Here is a 21,790-nt window from a genome sequence, read left to right on the forward strand (position 1 = left end):
ACCAAGGGAAGTGTGTAGTTCCAGTAATCCAGGATGATGCATAAAGAAGAAGAACATTTAAAGTTGTTATGAATTGCATTTAATGCAATTATCACATTGAAGCTCGTTAGACACAAGGAAGACATATCAAAAGAACTAAAGTTTCTCAACAAATATAAACTACCTTTCAACGAATATCTTCGTTGAGTGCCTATAAAAAGCTTGCCCTCAAGAAGAAGATAGGGAGAGCATATGTTGCACAATGCCAAAACGTTGTTAAAATATAGAGCAATATTCAAAAGCTTTAGAAAAGGATTCCAGAGCTTAGAGAAGGAACATGGCCAAAATACATAGATTCTAAAGAACATTATGGAAAATGTTAAGAGTGTTTATCCATGATGGATTTGTGCCTTCCTATTTTCAGATTTGTTGATGAGTTGCGGAAGCTTCACGGTTTGAAGATGAAACAAGGTCCTCCTAAGAGTGGTGGTGACCTTGAAGGTGCATGATAGTTAGGATTTGAGAGTGGTGAGGCCAACTCTACTTGGAAAGGGAAGTTTGTGAAGATTAAGAGCCTAACCTAGGAGGTTTTGGGCAAGGAGTGAAATTGGTACAATTTTGGCAGCAATTCACTCATGTATTAATCTTGAATTTACATGACCCAAACTCCTCTATATATAGCAAGAGTGGGCTGAAAATGAAAAGGGAATTGGAGGGAAATTCAAATGTTGGCACATGGGAAGGTGGCTCCTAAATTCTGCACATGTGAGGTAGGTTCTAGAATTCTTCCATGTGCTAGGGTTTCTAGAACCTTACGCTCCACTTAGGCTAAATGTGGGTTGCACCTAAGTTTAATTAGGAGTAGGAAACTCTAATTAAACTTAGGTTAGCATTTTAAGTACCACTTTGCATGTTTCAACAAAAATACAAAAGAATTAAACTATGCTACTTTTGACAAAAATGTAAAAACTATTCTACACTAGAGTTTATGACATGTAGAATGCGTCCTCTTGACCCCTCTTTGACCATAACTCTAGTGGTTGCCTCAATTTGACATTTTGGTGGCCTTTCAATGGATTGGTGTCGGGGCCTCTTCCATCAATCCAGCTACATAAAAGAGTGATTGTACCCTTGTATTCGTCATAAGACGTAATCTCTCCTTAGACAATAAACAATCGATGTGAACTAGAGGAGAAAGTCAATTCTTTGTAGTCATCGTCAGATGCAATCCTCCCTAGTAATTAAACTAAATCAGTCAGGAGGGGCTTAAGAAAGAATACTTAAGGGATTAGTCAGAAGTGACTACGAGCCCAAGAATACTCTAGTATACTTCGCACCATTAGTTTGCCTAGTTGAACTTGACTTATTAGTCAAGAACTGGATGTAGTCTATAGTGAAAGACGAACTAATATAAATCATTGGGTTTATTTTTTCTCGTTCAAAATTCCTTTATATTGTATGTTATCTTTGTCTGTACTAACTCAAGAAGGAGAGTTAGTGTGAGAATATATATTAAAAATGTTTTATCAAAGTTTTTTTTTATTAAAAACTAAGTTTGTAGTTTGCATTTATATTATTTGGTCAAATGTAAAAACTATTATCTGATCACGTGTTAAAGATAACAAGAAAATATGTTAATGAAGTGATTCATTTGACTTGCAAAAAATATGTGTCTGATGTGAGTATTTAAACTAGAAGGATTAATGATAAAATAAGCTTTTGAATATGTTTGTCTTAAGATAATTTTTATGAGATGTTGAATATACACCTTTTGTTCTTCATCACACAAAACTTGTTGAAAAATGTTTAAGAAAATATATCTTTTTAAGTTAATTTTTTCAACAAATCAATTTAGGTGAAACATGCATAAGATATAATATATCATATACAAGCATCACAAACGGATAATCGAACATAATTTTTACAAACTCCAGTGAAGGTAGCTTGTTACATTTTATTTGTTACATTAAACCAAAAAAATTACAACTTAGCTACTTCATATTATAAACATCAACAAAGTCAATGTTTACTTATCCATTATAATAATGAATATGTAATCAAGTAATAAATAGAAAAAGTTAATTGAATGATGAACAAGTAGCCTTGGTTACTCAACACTGATTTGTTTGTGACTATGTTTATAAAAAACAACAACTAATGATATCTTTCTTCCTGGTTTTGGTTTGGTTCAACTTTGCGCCAAGCAAATTCAGTATTTTATAATGAAGTGGATGACCACAATTGTAGGCGGCAAGGATTTACTCCCCAAAATTATATTTATTTTTAACACTTTTAATCTTTAAATTTGTGATTTTTTGTCTTTAATTTAGACGATTTCAATTCCAAAAATTTGAAACGAAAATGTTTTAGTTCTTTTTAATTAGGATCCATTCCTTTAAAGATAAAAATGTAAAGTGAAAAGTATTATAACAAAAAACAGTTGACACAAACTATTTCCCTTATTCGATATATAAAAGAAAGTGGACAAATACAGTAATTTCCTTCGATATTAATTTACATCATGATGGAAAAAGTAAATGTATTGGTACCTTCAACGACCAAGACTATGACTCGACATCTGGTCTAAACCGACTGCCACCATAAAGACCATTACACTTAAGTCGGATTAATGAGGCTAATCAACCATCAAACACTAGGTAATGTATCCCGAAAAATGACCCAACTCCCTTATTCAGCCTAATAAGAAAGAGCCTATGATAATCATATAAATAGGCACAGATTCCAAGGATCAAGTACGTCAATATACAGTGTTCAAGGTTCCGAGTTCCGAATACTAAATTCTGACTTGAACGTCGGAGTTCCTTTTGTAGGTACCATTCGAGCTTGGACTTAGAAGAGACCGAGAAGTAAGAGCAACGAAAGGAAAACAAGGAGTTTGTTTAGAGAAGAAGGAAGGGAGAGTCGACCAACTTACTGAGAAGGAGTTCCAATAGTTCTCTTGGTTCCAATCTCGTTCGAGAACAATTGGCGCTCACCGTGGGACCGAGAGAATCAGCTTGAAGAAGAAAGTAGATGATATCAACCTAAAGCATGGTGAACGAGAAGATGTCTGATGCTGAGCAAATGGTACTCTTGATGTCTCGGCAGAAGGAGATGAAGAACGAAGAGACTAAGCGGAAGAATGAGGATGAGATCCTAGCTCTCTGAAAGGAAAATGAAGAGATAAAGAGGAAGTTCGCGGAGGGGGGTCCATCCACCGCGCCGACTAACCTTGTCGGGAGGTCCTTCACCACCCTTACCGACCCTAAGATTGTTGAGGAGCCGAAGGATAAGATCGACACCCAAGAAATTGACGAAGAATCTTATCCGAATAGGTTCGTTCCTACAACCATCACTCTGGACTCGGCCCGTCGACACCCTTTCATCAATTCCATAATCGAAGTTTCGCTACCAGATAAGTGGAAAGGCTTTAACAAGATTCATTATGACGACACGTCTGTGCTCCTCGTTGGCCTCCTGGAGGGCCCTCATGGTGATGTGGGTTGATTTTAGGATTGTTCATTGGTCCATGGGAACCAATCCCCGGTCCTGCACCCATCGACTCGCCTCAATCTTTGACTCACTCTAATCAAGAGTGGCTCAGCGCATTCTTCTCTGAGGGTTTGACACTTTAATTAGATTAAGATTTTAGGAATTTAAGAGTGAAGACCTTAGGAAAATCCCCACTGGACATTAACTCAACCAAGTGGTTAAGTAGATGTGAAGGTTCATTTCACAAAGACAAAGGAAAAGACATTATATGGTGAAAAATGATGCTAGAAGGTGCAGAATTAAAGAACAAGAAAAAGAAACCGAAATAAAATTGTCGAGTGGAAATAAGGAAAACCAAACAAGAACATGATACAAAGACTAAAAATGGAATGACAATGGAAGAATAGATGAAGGAAGGAGAAAGCTTATGTGATGGATTTGAGAAGTGGAACACGCCACTTTGAGTGTGATTGGTCTCCAAGATGAGTGAAGATAGCCGCCACTTGAGAGCTCTCAATACTCAAGATATAAGACCTAAATGCTAAGAGGAATTCAAACCTCACTAACACCTCACATATTTTTTGCAGAGTAACTCTTCTTCTATTAATTTCAACTTGTAAAATACATTAGGTAGGCCTCATATTTATAGGTGAAGGAGCCTTGGAGAACAAGCTAAAGGGGTAGGATGGGAAAAGGGAAAAAATGGCCAGCCTTAGGGTTTGACTAAGTCAAACTCGCATCCTAGGCTTGTCGTTCTAGAAACTAGGTCAAAATGCCTTCCAAAAGGGCTAGGAACAAGCTAAAATGCTACCCACACCCCCTATTATGCTAAAGGCACCTTATTCTAGCCTATCTTTGCTATTTGGACCCCTAAAGTGAGCCCAATTTATTTACAACATATTTGTATCTTATAAGAAGACCAAAAGGAAGAACTTGAAATGCTTTGGTCTTTGTCCATTCGCTCTGGTGAGGTCTTCACTTGAATGTTGAGATGACCTTTCATAGTGTGCATCCTTGGTCATCTTCTTGTTGTTTTGGTTTGTATCACATGGCATCCATGAGTTGCTGTAAGACGGGGGGCATCGCTTTCTTCAGATCCCAGCGGGCCTTGCCTTGTGTTTCTCATCCCGCCAGAAGGCTTAATCATGAATGCGGATGGGATCAAATGTTATCAGGCCCCACGGTAGGTGCAAAATGTTCTTGTTGGTTGACCTTTGGTTTGACTGAATAGAGAACTCTGCTTCTAGCTTGTCTCCTCTTGGTGCACTAGAACAATGCTCTGCTGGGATAGAAGGGGCTCTATCTGTTGATCACACTCCAACGATCAAGTCAGTGGGAGCATACAAAATAGTAATCAGTTTTAGTCTCAAATATTTAGAAACAATGTACCTTTATCAAGGGTCTCAAACCCCTTTTATAGATTTCCCTTCAAGAGCTTCTACTAATGAGAACATAATCTCAATAGAAAGCATATAATCATAATAGAAAACCACCTGTTCACGTGCACCTCTTATCTTCGGGTGCTAACAACAGGAAAATATTTTGTCTACATGGGCACTATTATTTTTGAGTGCTAAAACATTATTCTCAAAAGCTTTTATTTGCATTTAATTAACGTGTGTGTTATAAACAAACACAATATTCCTTCTATTTTAACTATCTTTTTCGAGTCATCTTACCAGTGCTTGGGTCAAGCTCTTGGCCCACCCTTTGGGCCCATGTTGGCCCAAAAACCAAGTTGACCATACCAAAGTGCTTGGACCGAGGTCCCGAGCACTCATGTCCAGGTCATTCATCATCACCTTATATTTTGTTTTTCTCTTTGCCCTCTAGAAGTGAACATTCACAATTACTTAACCATTTGGTTAAGTTTGTGTCCAGTGGGAATCTTCTTTGGGTTTATCACAATAATTGTTAATCTCAAAACTCATAAACAAAGACTAACCTATAAAATGTGCAATCCTAAATTCAACGTTCATCATATCTACTCTCTAGGCAGGAAGTACAATCTATCTTATCTTGTACTCTTAACTCTCATACGGTTAAGAACTTATCAAAATCTATATACAATTACAATTAATTGATAAAAAAATATCTAGTTGTTTTATTGTACTTTTCTAATTATTAATACTTATGTGTTTAGTTTTTTTTTTGGAAACAGAAAAGTTTCGTGCAACATTAAATGATAATTTACTAAGTGATCGTAAGGTCAAACATGTTTAATCTTTTTCCATCGTTGAGATTTGATCCAATATTTGAATTGTTTTGTTTTATAGTATTTTTTTATTAATTATTATTTCTCATTTAAGAATTGTGTGTTTGGTTTTATTGGAAACTTAAAAGTTGTGTACAATGTTAAATGATAATTTGCTGACTTATAAAAAAACATATTTCTTCACTGTATTTGAAGCGCGTTGAGATATGTTCCAATCTTTACATTAAAAACAATAAATTTGTTTTAAATACTTTGAAACTATAAAGGGAATAAGGGAGAGAAACAAAGATATAGAAGTATATAAGCAAAAAACTGTATGTTGTTGAAATATACCACCTAAGGGTATATATAGAAAACAAAATATAACAGAATATAAAATACAACAAAATACATAACCCCTATACATAGGCAAACACTAGATTGGTTACTGTACATGCTTAACATCCTCCCTTAAACTTATGGTGGGATTAATGACTACCATAAGTTTATCTTTGAAATGAGTAAAAGCTGATTTAGACAGTGGTTTGGTAAGAACATCATTAACTTGATATCATGTCGGAAGGTGAACCAAAGATATTTTCTTCTTTTGAACATAGTGATAGACAAAATGTATATCCAGTTGAAAGTGTTTGGTCCTTTGAACATAATGACTGCCATCTACATGGAACTTGTTTTTGAAAATCCATTTGCAACCCACAGCTTTAGCACCATAGGGAAAATAAGTAAAACTCCACGTTTTATTTTTAAGAAGAGCATGATATTAATCTTGCATAGCGTGTAACCAAGTTGAGGAGGATAAGGCAACTTTAAGAGAGATCGGTTTGAGATCATAAGAGACAGTAGCAGTATAAGTCTTGGGTTTAAACACTTCTGCTTTGGATCTAGTTATCATAGGACGTTTATTCTTGATTATAGGAGGATTAGTGGAGACCTCATTAATATCAGAAGAAGGAAAAGAAGAAAAATAGTTTCTAAGGATATAAATGGTGTAGTGTGTGAAACAAGTTTAGGGTTTAGGGTTAAGAACATAAACATAAAAGGAGTATTAAAAGAAAGATCCAAATAATCATAAGAGACATGAAAATTATACTCAGAAAGAGAGTAAGGAAATATTTTTTCATTAAAAACAACATGTCGAGATACATATAGTTTCCAAGTATTAGACAAACAAATATATCCTTTATTTTGTAGACTATACCCAAGAAAAACACAACATTTAAATAAAAAATTGAACTTATTCTTATTATATGGACGTAAAAGAGGATAACAAGTACAACCAAAAGGTTTTAAGTGAGCATAATCAAGTTTAATGCCAAATAAAGTTTCATATGGATTACTGTTGTTAAGAACAAAGGTTGGTAAAATGTTAATCAGCCCAAAATTTTAAAGGTAAAAAAGAAACAACAAGATTGGTTAAACCACTATCAACCACATGTCTATGTTTACGTTCTATTGAACCATTTCATTCATGTGTGTATGCACAGGTTAGTCTATGGTGAATACCATACTCATGCAAGAAAGATTTAAAACATAAAAATTCTTTTCCATTGTCAGTTTGTATAGCCTGTAGAGGCTTACCAATTTATTTTATACTAAAGATTTAAACTATTTAAAAGTATATAAGGCCTGAGATTTACTATGTAAGACATACAACCATGTATACTTAGAAAAAGTATCAAGAAAAGAGATATAATAACGTGCTCTAGTGGAAGAAAGAATGGGTGGAGGAGGACCCCAAATATCAACATAGATTAATTGTAAAGGAAATTAGAAACAATAGTTGAATCTTTAAAAGGTAATTGAGTAGCTTTCCCAAACACACATGAATCACATAACTGTTTGCAACCAGTATATTGAATATCACAATTTTGTAAAACAGTTTTGATAGTATTGTAATTACAGTGGCCTAGTCTAGCATGCCAAAGCTATATATCAGAATTTCCAGGTTTGAGCACAGTATTGTTTGCATTAGCAAAAATAGAAAAAATAGGCTCAGGAAAAACATAAATGCCATCTTTAACAGTTATGTGAAGCATAGTCTGTTTGGTTACCTGATGTTTCACATAACAATCGTTAGGAAAAAAAATTCAAAGTAGACATTATTATCTTTAGCAATCTAAGATACACTAATTAAATTCTTTGTGATGTGAGGAACATGAAGAAGATTTCTTAAGATAAATTTCGTATTAGTATGTGATGGAGTGTATTTAGTAGTACCAATATGTGTAATACTCATACCTGTACCATTACCAATTTGAACTTGATCAGCGCATTGATAGGTTGATTTGTAGATAAAGACTTATGAATCATTTGTGATATGATGAGAAGCCCCACTATCAGGGTAGATTACAAGAAAAAATAGTTTAATGACAAAAGGTTAGTGAAAAATATAAGATTTGTCATTATTTATATATTATTTGTGACTAATTTTTGTTCTTGTCACTAATATTGTTTATAATAGTGACAAAACTAAAGAATATCACAATAAGTATATTACAATTAGTGATAAAGATAAATTTTATCACAAATGTTATTCATAATAGTGACAAAATTAAGAAATATCACGATAATTATATTAAAAGGTTAAGAACACATCATAATTAATTACTAAAAAATATATAATATTTTTTATAATAAGAATATAATTAATATAAATTTATTAAATATTTATAAATTAATAGTTATTTTTATCAATGATAAATTATTAGTTTGTTAAAATATGTCTAACATTATTTTCATTTTATGATAATATAATTAACAGTGATAAGTATAAAAATTATGACTATTTTTTTAATTTGTCACAAAAAGTTAAAAAATAATTGTTCTACTTTAGATTTGAACTCAAAACCCTTTAATGAAAAAAAAATCATTATTTCCACTATACCACTTTGGAATTATAGTGATGTTTGTATCAATGATAATATTGCATAAATATATTCTTACGAAAAAAAATTATTAAATTTATGTTATTTTATATTTAAATGTATGATCTTCTTTTACACAAGTCAATATTATTTTTATTTTGTGATAATGCAATTAATTGTGTTATATATAAAATTTGTCACTATTTGTATATTAGTTGTGACTATATTTTAAGTTGTCACTGTTTGTATATTAGTTGTCACTATATTTTTAGTTGTCACTATTTGTATATTAGTTGTTACTATATTTTAAGTTGTCACTATTTGTATATTACTTGTGACTATTTTTAAGTTGTCACTAAATTTTTATTAAAAATAAAAAATATACATGTTATAAATAATTATTTATTAATGTAAAATATTATGATAAATTTATTTTTCTTTCAATAAAAATATAATTAATCAATAATTTATTGAATTTTTTATAAATTAATAATAATAATTTAATATAAAATATCATATAATACTAATTTCATTATTATTATATCACTAGTAATTGTGAAAAAAATATTAAATTTTTTCTATTTTAAATTTGAACCCATAATCTTTTATTAAAGAGACAATTTTACTTTCATTGTGTCACTCTACAATTACAATACTTATTTTGACACGATCGGTCGGTCACTAAGATCGAGTGAATGACTTGTTTAGTACCAATCGGTACATTAACAATTTAAGAAATTACACAACTAATGTGTTAAAGTGAAAATGAAAACAATAATTAGAGTTCAATGAAATTATAGAATAAATAATTAAAAGTACATAATTCATCAGTCAACAAATTTTTTTTTTATCTTTTCTTTTCAATTAAAAGTGAAAATGTTCTTCTTTTTTCTTCATACTTTATAAATGATATAAACTTGTACTATTTATTAAATTTTATCTCTTTCTAAAAATAAATATAATTATAAAATATAAATGATTAAGTACAAAGTTTGTTATTATGTATAAATGCATAAATATAAAGCATAATGAATTAATCTTTATTTGTAGGCTTTTAGTTATAACTGGTTAAAATACTCAAAAATAAGTTTAAAACTTATAATTTAGTCAGTTATAACTAAATCAATTATCATGTATTGTTCTCCACATATGTTCCTTCAAATATCTTAGAGTTAAGATACGAATAAGATGTTAGTATTTAGGCTTATTATGAGAAAAATGCAATTATTCTCTTTGAAATTAGGTTTATCAATGTTGTCAATGTTGTTTTACAAAAATATGCAGTGAAGTTTGTCATTAACATCATAATATATAATATACAATTATTTAATTGTAATTATTATTTTATTGTGGACCTTATAATATATTTATATAAATAATAAAATATAAATATAATTATATTTAACTTAATATATAATCAACGTTTATTATTAAATAAAATAAGATAATTAAGTGTTACTTTATTAAAAATATATAAAAATGTAACCTCATTTATTAAAATAAAAAATTATAAATTTATTTAAAAAATTAAAAATATATAATTTTATTGAAAGATTATGAAAAATAAATATTTTTTAAGAATATAAAAGTTTTAGTAACATTTAAAATTATTTATAATGAGATAATTATATTTTTTAAATTAAATTATAGAAAAGGCATGTTTTTTTAAAGTAAACTTGAAGAGAAACTACTTGTTATTTTGTACTTAGATGGATCCATCACATATGTAGTCCTAGAAGAATTACACCTCTCCTCAACATTACTTAAAGACTCATGTTTGTATGTTTGTGAATATATAAAATTGAAGCAGTTGTTTTCATGTGATGTCTAATCTGAATAATAATAATATTAATGAAATTAATAATATAAATGATATTAAATATATGAATATTATTAATAACTTTTATATTATTAATTATATTAATATTGATAATAATACTAGTAAGTATAACAATAATTATAACATGACAACAAAACTTGATTGATCTAATGGTTAAAGCTTCTTTGGTTAAAATTGATGTAATAAAACCATCATACTCATCTGAGAGGCCATCAAGAATCGTTTTGATGTGTTCCTCAATGGAGATAGCAACACCCACAACTACAAAGGTATCGACAGTTTTCTTTATATCCAAAAGATATCTGGATACGAATTTATCATTCTTGGTAGTTTTAAGAAGAAGCTTCAGTTTGTTGATTGTTGCCCTGGTATGAGATGCGTAGGAAGTGCAGAGGTATTTCCAAATGTTAGTGGATTTCTCGAGGCCAACCATCTTTGAGAGAACTGGTGAAGTCATCAATGCAAGAAACTATTTAATTATTATTTGTATTTTTATTAGTCATTTACAATTTTTTTTTAGTTTTTTTAGAAATTAAAAAAAAAAATCTACAATGTTAAATGATAATTTATTGAGTTACGAAAAATTAAAATTTATCCACTTTCTTTCAATTATCGAGGTTTGTTTCAATATTTAAATTAAAAATAATAAATATTTTTTAAATATTTTACATTAGTTACTCCTTTACAATATTTAATTAATTTATTGTATCATGTTTTTTTATTTATTATTTTGTGTTTAGTTTAATTAGCAATTGAAAAGTTTCTTAGATTATTAAATGATAATTTGTTGAGTTACCTAAATGTTATATCTATTCTATCTCTTTTAATTGTTGAGGTATGTTCCAATATTTGAATTTAAAAAAATAGTAAATTTATTTTTAAAGATTTTTTTTCATCAATTTCACCTTTATAATATTTAGTTATTTTATTGTATCATGTTTTTTTTTTTAATTATTATTGTGTGTATAGTTTTATTATAAAATTGAAAACTTTTTTAAAGTGATAAATGATAATTTATTGAGTTTTTCTTAAAAAGTTAGGATTTTTCTTCATTTTTTTCTCTTTTATATTGCCAAATTAATATAACTTTCTCAATATATAAATATATAAATATATATATATATATATATTATCTTTTTATATAAAAAAAATACCTAATTAGTCATAGGTATAGATTGCAAATTAATTTTTAAACAACACTAAATCATGAATTAGAGAGCAGGCCATTAATACACACTACTAGAGATATGATAATTATAATAATATTAAAAAAATGTTACTAAATCAAAGAATATATGATAATTATAATAACATTAAAAAAATGTTACTAAATCAAAGACAATGTTACTAATATAATTTAGTAACATTTTACTCAATGTAACAAATATTCAATGTATCTAAAAAATTTAGTAACATTTTTACATTTCAATAGATATATTTATAAAAATGTCACGAAATACTTTAGGTAATATTTATTTAATAAAAAAATAGCATTTTAAAAATGTTACTAAATTTTTTTTACTAATGTAATAAAAAAGTAACACAAAAAATGTTACTACAAATCTTTATTTTAATATAGAGGTAACATTTTAAAATGTTATTAAATCTTTTTAATAATATTTAAAAAAAAAATAACATTATAAAAATGTTACTAATTATTTTTAATAAATTTTTTTAATAAAGAGATGACATTTTAAAAATGTTACTAAATATTTTTAGTAATATTTATAAATAAAAAAGTAACATTATAAAAATGTTACTATAATTTTTTAGTAATTTTTTTAATAAAAAAATAACATTTTAAAATGTTCCTAAATTTTTAAGTAATAGTTTTTAAAAAGAGAGTAACATTATAAAAATATTACTAAAAATATGTAGTAACTTTTTATTAATAAAGAAGTGACATTTAAAAAATGTTACTAAATCTTTTTTATTAATATTTTTAGTAAAAATGTAACATTATAAAAATATTACTAAATACCTTTAGTAAATTATTTGATTAGAAAATTATACATATTTCTTAGGTTTGGATTGTAACATATGAATTTAATAATTTATGTTTGGATGCTTTTATTCTATAAGCAAACTAGTAATAAAAATCTATCAACACAAACGCTAGTAGTATTTTAATGGATTTTCAATGTTTGAAAGTGAATTTAGACATGTCTTGTTAATAAATTGTCACTTATGTTTACCATGTAGCATACATAAAAATCCTAGCATGTACTACAACTAGAGTCTCACAATCAGTTATGTTAGAATGTATGACTTTAAACTAGAGGAGGGGTGAATGGTTTAAAGAGGGTTTTCAAAAAATTTTAAGCCTAGAATGAAATTACTTTGAGAATAACTTATTAAGAAATCAATTTGTCAAAACACAAAGCAAAAAGCACAACACCAAAAAAACAATCGGTTGTTTATACCATTTTCACAAATATCAAAACTGAAATTAAAGAATTAAAGGATAGAGAAAATGCACACAAAACTTTATACTGGTTCACTCTAAACCTAGAGCTACATCCAGTCTTCCCAAAAACCACTGGGAAATCCACTAAGCAATCAACCCTAGATCACTTACAACACAACCAAAGAAGTGACCTTGATCCCCTCAAGACACACACTTCCCTTGGTCAAGCACACCAACACTAAGAATGATGATCTTGATCCCCTCAAGAACACACATCACTTCTCAGCAATACACATAAAGTTTCTTTCAAAAGATACAAAGGATTACACTTGTTACAAAACAAATCTGAAATCAGTACAAGATGAAAATCATATCTCACACTCTTTGATCAAACTCAATCTCTAAGCAATTCTCAACTTTTTTCTTAAGCAAAATCACTGAAAAACTCAAATCTATTTTTTTGCATTAAAAGAAAGTTGTTTGTTGCATAATCTCAACAAACTATTAATTGCATTTAAAGATTGGTCAAAGCATTAAAAACTGGAGCGTAAACAGTTGTAAAATCATTCAATGTTCAGTCAAAGCACAAAACAGTTTTCTGTTATGGTCCCAAAACAAACAATCGGTAGTTTCTACGAATCAATCGGTTGTTTTGGTTTTGACAGCAAGTCAACCTTTGAAAACAGTTTTATACCTTTCTAAAAACACCTAAGTATAAAACAATCGGTTGTTTCGACAAAACAACAGGTTGTTTTTCACTTAGTTTGAAAAACACTTTTCTTTTTAAAAGGATTGAGAATGCTTATGCTTTGGATTCAATCAAGAGTGGATTATACATGAAAATTACCCCAGATCCTATCTAAAAGACAGCTCAGCAACAACAAGCACATGCAGCCTTTCATCATTCTTCAAAGGGTTTGGATTCTTCAAAGCTTGAACACACTTGGTTCAACAAGTTCATGTATCATGGGAATGACATTGGCAGTCATTCACGGTAAAGCATACACTTATTCAACATTAAAACTCTTCTCCTTTAGTTCAGTTGCAACCTCATTCTTCAGCCTCAACCACAACTTTTGAGTTTCCTCATCCTTCCCTTGTCAGTGAAATCCTTCAATGCTTTTTCGTGCTTCTTCAGCCTTGGCTTCACTTTCCCCCCACCCCAGTGATGAATTCTCAGCAATTGAAATAAAACCCAAAGTGGAGAACCCATACAGACTCTCCAATTATATTCCAATCAAGGTCTAATATAACTATACTATGACACACATACAACTTTATCCTTAATAATCTTTCAGACAATCTCACATGACAAATTAGTACCTAGGCACATCCTACTGGTTTCATGATGTGATTAATAGTAACAACAATAATCATGTTTCTTCTGGCTCACATTAACTCTATGAGAAGGATTTGTTAAACCAGTTTAATAAAATAAATAATCAAAGGAATGCTAGCTGACAAGATAAATTACAAGTATATATTTGTTCTTTAAGTGCATCAAATAAGGTGAAATAACTTTTAGATAAAAGCATATCATATAGGAGTGTAAAATGGTTTCCATTGAAAGAATATATAAGTTTTACTTGCCATTAAGTGAACAAATCTTTAGCTTGATTGGGAATTAACAGATAGACAAAAATTGGAAACGACTTCTACTTTTCATAAAGTTAATTAAAACAATAAAGTTTATCTAATGTGTCAATCCAATGGTTAAATATAATTTAAACCAGACATGTAATATAACTATATAGAGAGATAGAGTAAGTAAATGAGAGTAAATTAGATATCCATTCATTCATATCCACACATTATTTTTATCTATTATATATATCAGACATGACATGACTTGTATCTCCAAATCTCAAAATAAGCAAAAATATATTGGTCATCAAAACAGTTTAAACTCTGTTTTATTCTCTAATGCAAAGTGACAAATCAAGGTTGGTGAATATGTTATTAGATGAAACTAACCACATGTTTCTTAACAATCTTTTCTACAAATGAAAAAGAAATACCACTAACCAACCTAACATTTACAAAAGAAAAGACTAGACAAGTGAGACTGTTTTCGCCGGTTGACTCTTCTGCCGTTTCACTGGGTTGAACACCTCTTCTTGGATCTGCCTCAGCTGGGTATTGACTCGTGTCTTCCTATTGCACTGAAACCTGACTCTGTTGTGACAGAGGGCGCCCTACTCGTTGATTGCACTTTGACGCTCAAGTCAGTAAGGGCTCACAAAAAGTAACAATTCTCAGTTTAGTGTGCAAAAACAATGTACCTTCACCTGGGGTTTTAAGCCCCTTTTATAGCCACACAAGTATCAGTTTCTCGTTTGAGAGATTAGAATCTTAACTGAAAAATATACCAAGCTCATTAATCTTTTATCTCTAACAGAAAAATCACCTGCTACGGGCACCAATGATCTTCAGGTGCTATTCGCATGCCCACTTTTTGTTACCACTGCGTCTCCCTATCTTCTTACGGTTAATAGCAACTAGCCATGTGCAAAAAACATGCAACAGAAAAATATTGCTACGTAATAACAACAAATATACATAATAACAATAAATATTATATTCATTGCCCCAAACATATCTATAAGCATCATATAAAATTGCTTCGTTTAACGACCCTACCGTGCTTTGGGCCCATCCCTGGGAGGGGCGATCTGCATGAGTCTTACCCAGGCCCAACAACCGAGCTATCCTCGTACCATGCCTAAGAACCGAGCATTCACACAAGTGCTACCGAGGACTGGTCAGTACACAAGCCCCCAGGCTCGAGCTGAGCTTGGCTAAGTGAAAAGCCTCTTGTGTGGCAGATGATGCGACAGTTTCTTAGGGGTAGATGGGTCATGGTGCACGAAGCACCTTTCAAGTGACACTTTCCTGCATGAGGCCCCATATGTACATGTGTCTTGGCATTACTGGTAACTAGAATTCCATCGTTTCACATTCCTTTTTTCTCTTAACTTTGTCCCAAAAACGTTTAGTTCTCTAAAGTTTTCAAAACTTGCACTCTTCTTTCTCATTTCTCAGAGCTCTTTGTCGCTTCCTGAAGTTTCTCTTCTTCACATCATAAAGGTACTTATTTTTATCACCACTGATTATTCATTTTTGCAATTGCATGCTCTGCCTGGGACCATTCTCTACTTAATTTATTCATATACTTGCTTGATGTTGATTACTCGTATGCTACCGCATGAAATCCTAAATTGTGCTAGGTTTGCCCTTCTTTTGTATCGTATGAACTTCTAAGTTATGTTCGCCTTGCTTGTTTTTCTGTTGTGTTGGGACTGAGTTGTTTTCGCTTTTTGCCTATGATTATGTTTAGATGCAACCAGCCATGGATTATAAATCTTTGTACCCTTGGGCTCCGCTAAACCTCCTAACCAAAACCACTTCTTATACCTCCCACGAAGAGTAGTGACCCTTAAAAAGAGTAAATGCTACTTCAACAAAGAAGAGGATTGGATATTCTTAGACCCTTGTGAGGTAGAGGAACCCGTGTGTTGTGATGAATCCATATCTCCCAACAGACCCTTCTGCTACTTTTATGCCACTGTTTTCAAGAGAGTTCTTCTTCACCTCCTCCTATCCATCTTTGAAAAAGAGCTTTTGACCGAGCTTAATGTGGCCCCTGCCCAACTACATCCCAATAGTTGGCATTCGTTCGAGCTTTCTCCATTCTCTGTGACCAACTCGGTATCCCACCCTCCGTTTACGTGTTCCTTTACCTCTTCGAGGTGAAGAAAATGGGTTGCCAACTATGGGTCTCTGTAAACAGTGTCTCTGGGAGGGGAATTCTTACCCTTTTCCAATCATTCTACAAAAACTTCAAAGGTCATTTTCTCAAGGTTCGTGCCAATAAGAAGCATCCCGACCTTCTAGACGGGTTTCCCGTGTCTTGGACTCTGAACCCCAACTTCAAAGTTGATTGACGCTTACACAACCTAGCTCCTATTGACCAAGAGGTTTGTAAATTTTTCTCAAGCCTCCCAGTTGCTTTCAATACCGCTTACCTCTTGGCTAATGAGTTTGAGCCAGACTTCTTAAAGAGTTATACTGGTACACTTTTTTCCTCTAACCTTAGCGAGTAATATCTTATTTATGATATGTAAACAATCTTTTTTTGTGTCTTCTTTGCAGATAGAATGTTGGCGCGCTTCAACAAGGAGGAATTGCTGAAACTGGCCACAAAGGCGAATGTGGCCAGTCAAATGCCACTGAAGGCAGTGGTCGCCCCAACTTCCTCTGAGGAGGACGAGGATAGTGCCTCGGGCTTTGTCTTCACCAGGAAGAGAGGGAAGGCATGTGCCATCATCCCAGTACCTTCTCCTTCCCAGGGCTAAGGGGCTTCAAACATTGCTCCTCCTTCGTAGCCCTCCAACGTCCTTCCAACCACACCATGCCATCTCGAAGGGGTGCAGAGAGCTCAAGGAGGAAAGGCCTATTGGACCAGGACGTCGATATCACCTCCTACTTGGAGACTCCCTGCTACGTCCTGAGGATGAGGAAAGGATGGCGGTTCACGGGGGTCACCATCTACTGTAAGAGACCATCAAACAATTTGGGAAAGCCTTGGCCACAAGCTGCTTGGCCGCAAAGAAACTGCGGAGCCAAGAGACCGCTACTGAACAAGAGAAGCAAGATGCTCAATAGAAGATGGCGAGCTTGCAATAAGAGGTTCAGAGCCTTCGAGCCCTCCATCAACAAACCGAGCAACTCCTAGCAGCCAAATCCAAAGAGGTTTCCGAACAAGCGACTCGCCTGGCAAAGCAAAACGATCGACTGTCCAACTTGTAACAAGAGCTTGTCCATAAGGACAAGTTCTTTGTTGACGAGGTCTATAAAGGTGAAGCTGCCCAAGCCCTCTTGGTGGGAATCGAGGTTTCCATCAAGCAAGCCTCCAGCCTCCACCCGAGCTTGGACTTCTCTCAGTTGGGGCCAAGCAAAAGAGTCGTAGACGGACAAATAATAGAGAATTAAACATGATGTAACTATGTACTTGTTGGCACTTTCTTATTTTATTTTTATTATGAACCTGTTTTACCTTACTGCAATCACTTGTTGTATAACAATGCCTTAAATCTTTGCACATGCATGCCCTGATTAGCCTCGAATAGTTCAAGTAGCTTATTGTAATGCGTACACGTCTAAGTACATTAATCAATCAACTCATCTTTAGTGCCAACTCTTCTCGTCATGGGATAACAAGTACAATCAAAGTTTAACGAAACTAACATTTTGTTGGGCCGTTCACCATAGCCTCTACAAGCTAGCGCTCGAAGTGGTGTGTTCAAAGGTATCTTACCTCGAATCCAACAGGTACTGCCTTGCATGGCGCATGCTCGGACGACTGAGCTATGCAACTAAAAAAATCATCCCCACGGGGCGCTTGTACTCAGATGACTGGCAACACCTGAGTTGTCCTACACCAATCATATGATTCACCTGTGCAACCAGCTCATCCCACACAACGTCTATACTCGGGTATCTCTCACACACCGAGCTAGCTCATCTCACCGAGTGACAATTGGATGGCCTATCTATGCAACTTCACTTACCCCACAGACCGCCTAGGCTCGGGTGACCACTTTCACACCGAGCTAGCCCAACTTACGCTGTACTAGTCAAGTGATTTATTAGTGCAACTTTACTCACCCCACAAAGCGCCTAGACTCGGGTGATCACTTTCACACCGAGTTAGCCCGACTTATTCTGTGTTGGTCTGGATGAGGCATCTATGCAACTTTACCTGTAGTGTGACTTCACATGGAAGGTCGATTTATCTGTCGATGATAATTATTTGCTCACATGACCCTTTCTCAGAGAACCTCTCCAAGAAAGGTCGTGGCACCATGCATCACAATCAAACAACAAGACAAAAGAAAGCAACAGTGCATCACAAACAACTTTTTATTAAGTGACCTCGTTAAAATACCCTTTTTCTAGGGAAAAAGAGCGTCACCCTTTAGCATTGTATTGTTCAACAACAAATACCAGATGAATTAACTGAAGTAAAATTTAAGGTTAGCAGCGTTCCATGTCCGAGGAATAGGTCCTCCCTCCAAGATTTCTAACCTGTACGCACCATTTCCGAGCACTTCAACTACGCGAAATGGTCATGTCCACTTCGGAGACAAGTTATTCTCTCCAACTGGTAAGGATGATCTTTCCGCATCACCAAGTCGGTCATCTGGACCTGCCTAGGTCTGACCTTGCTTTTTTGTTTCAACTCGACCCTTCTTTTCAGCGCCTTCGATTTAACACTTGCTTGCTCACGGACCCAATCTAATAGGTCCAAATTCACCTTCCTCCCCACGTTGGACTCTTTAGCAATGAAATTTTGAAAACGAGGAGAGTTCTCCTGGATCTCTACGGGAATCATGGCATTTGTCTCATACACCAAGTTGAACGGTGTTTCTCTGGTGGTGGACTGGGGCGTGGTGTGGTAAGCCCACAGGCTCCGGGGAACCTCCTCCGCCCATGTTCCCTTGGCTTTCTCTAACCTTCTGTTCAAGCCTCTGAGTAAAACTTTGTTGGCCAATTCTACTTGGCCATCCGTCTGAGGGTGCTCCACATAGGCAAATATCTGTTTTATTCCGAGCTCCGAACATAACTTGCCTACCTGCTGACTGGCGAATTGTGTTTCGTTATCCAACACTACATGTCTGGGAACCCCAAAGCAACATACTATGTTCTTCCATACAAAGTGTTGCACCTTGTGGACAGTAATCTGTGCGACCGGCTCAGCTTCAACCCACTTGGTGAAATATTCGATCGCTACCACAAGGTACTTCATACGGTGTATCGCCAAAGGGAAAGGACCTAGAATGTCTATTCCCCAGGTGTGGGATAGCCATGGACTGTAGATCGAGTGTAAATCCTCTGCAGGTGCGTGATGCCAATCAACGTGTTTCTAGCACTGCTCACATCGTTGGGCGTACCTTCCACGATCTTCTTTCATTGTCGGCCAGTAATATCCAACTCGGATGACCTTCAACGCTAGTGCTCGGCCTTCAATATGACTCCCGCAAATTCCTACGTGCAACTCGGTCATCACACGAATGCACTGGTCCCCACTAATGCAAATAAGGGCAGGGTGAGCATATTCATGACGAAACAACTTGCCATCAATCAGCATGTACTTTCCCGAGTTCCTCTTTGTCACTTTTGCCTCTGCAAGCTCACTGGGAAGCAATCCAACGGCTAAATAGCATTGGTAAGGTGTGATCCAAGTATCGGTCGTGCTACCTTGGGAGATAGCCATTACCTTCTCATCCAACACCTCGCATGCCACTACTCGGGGAACTTTCTGTGTTTCTTGGGTCAAGACCGGTGACTCCTTCCTCCCTAGGCGGGTTCCCTTCTGCTTTTCTAGGGGCCCTCAAGGTTTCCTGGATCACCGATCTTTGTCGGTTTCCCTTTCCCGAGTTGGCCAGTTTGGCCAAGAGGTCAGCCCGGGAATTTTGTTCCCTTGGCACATGGACAAGTTCAAACTCAGTGAAAGCTTCTTTTTGCAACATGACATACTTGAGATATGCAGCCAACTATGGGTCCTTCGCCTGATATCTGCCTGTTACCTGTTCGGTAATAAGTAATGAGTCGCTCTTCACCAGCAGATTCTGAGCTCCCAGCTCCTGGGATAGCAGCATCCTTGCTATCAATGCTTCATACTCGGCTTGATTGTTGCTAGCCTTCAACGCGGACTTCAAAGACTGCTCGATCAACAAATCGTTGGGCCCTTCTAGGATAGCCCCGGCTTCGCTGCCTTACTGATTGGAAGAACCATCTACCGACAATATCCATTGAAAATCCCTAGGATCTGGGTGAGGACCCCCAGAAATCATTTCGACAACGAAATCAGCATATACCTATCCTTTAATCCGTCCTCTAGGTTCATAATGGATGTCAAACTCGGACAGCTCTACCGACCACCGCACCATGCGCCCTGCTATGTCAGGGTTCTATAAAACCTTACGGATGGGTAGGTCATTCATCACTATCACAGTGAAACTGTGAAAATAGTGTTGTAATCTCCTAGCCGTGAATACTACCGCCAGCACAACTTTCTCAATCGCTTGGTAATATTCCTCAGGCCCATGTAGCACCTTGATGATGAAATAAATTGGCTTTTGAACCTGGTCCTGGTCCTGCACTATCACTGAGCTAATCGCCTGGTTTGTGATAGAAAAATATAGGCAGAGAGGAACACTTGTCATAGGCTTACCGAGAATGGGAGGGTTGGATAAATACTCCCTCAACTGGACGAAAGCTTCCTCACACTCGAAAGTCCACACAAAGCGATTATTCTTCTTTAGACACTGGAAGTACGGATAACCCTTGTCTCCACTAGCTGATAGGAAACGAGAGATAGTTTACATTCGTCCAGTCAGCTATTGGACTTCTTTGACGGTGGCATGACTCCTCATTTCAATGATGGCGGCACACTTATCAGGGTTAGCTTTTATGCCTCTCTCGGTTAACAAGAATCCGAGGAACTTCCCTGCCTCCACCCCAAACACACATTTTTCGGGGTTCAACGTCAAGTTATACTTGGTTATGGTCGCGAATAGCTCCTCAAGACCTGTCACATGCTGCTTTTTCTCCCTAAAAGTAACAACCATGTCGTCTACATATGCCTGCACATTTTGCCCGAGCAAGGGGGCGAGAATCCTGTCCATCAATCGCTGGTAAGTAGCGCCAACGGTTTTGAGGCCAAAGGGTATGACCTTGTAGCAATAGCTAGCGAGCTCTGTCATGAAAGCAATCTTGTTCTCATCATTAGGGTGCATTCGAATCTGATTGTATCCCGATAAGGCATCCAAGAAACTCAGCAGCCGGCAACCCGAGGCATTGTCCACTAAGGAATCAATGCTCGACAGTGGGTAGGAATCTTTCGGACATGCCTTATTCAGGTCCGTGAAGTCGACGCACATCCTCCATTTGTCGTTGGTCTTTTGACTTAGCACCATATTTTCCAACCA

The 21,790-nt window shown here is 34.6% G+C and overlaps 1 protein-coding gene across 1 annotated transcript; it reads right to left on the reverse strand.

Moving 5' to 3' along the window:
• Positions 1 to 18,912: 18,912 nt before the first annotated feature.
• On the reverse strand, positions 18,913 to 20,073 carry LOC137837892 (uncharacterized). Its single transcript, XM_068647063.1, has 2 exons — positions 19,751 to 20,073; positions 18,913 to 19,474 (listed from the first exon to the last, which is right to left on the reverse strand). Exons 1-2 carry the CDS (start codon positions 20,071 to 20,073, stop codon positions 18,913 to 18,915), a joined length of 885 nt encoding a protein of 294 aa, XP_068503164.1.
• Between the last annotated feature and the right edge of the window lie 1,717 nt (positions 20,074 to 21,790).

This window comes from Phaseolus vulgaris, chromosome 11 (genome assembly GCF_000499845.2).
Source record: "Phaseolus vulgaris cultivar G19833 chromosome 11, P. vulgaris v2.0, whole genome shotgun sequence".
Taxonomy (NCBI): Eukaryota; Viridiplantae; Streptophyta; class Magnoliopsida; order Fabales; family Fabaceae; genus Phaseolus; species Phaseolus vulgaris.

Bases quoted from the DNA above. Each gene is read 5' to 3' on its own strand.
- LOC137837892 (XM_068647063.1), bottom strand. From the start codon at position 20,073: ATGGCTATCTCCCAAGGTAGCACGACCGATACTTGGATCACACCTTAC. The intron at 19,475-19,750 runs GTACGCCCAACG...TGGGGTTCCCAG, and splicing joins ATGAAAGAAGATCGTGGAAG to ACATGTAGTGTTGGATAACG.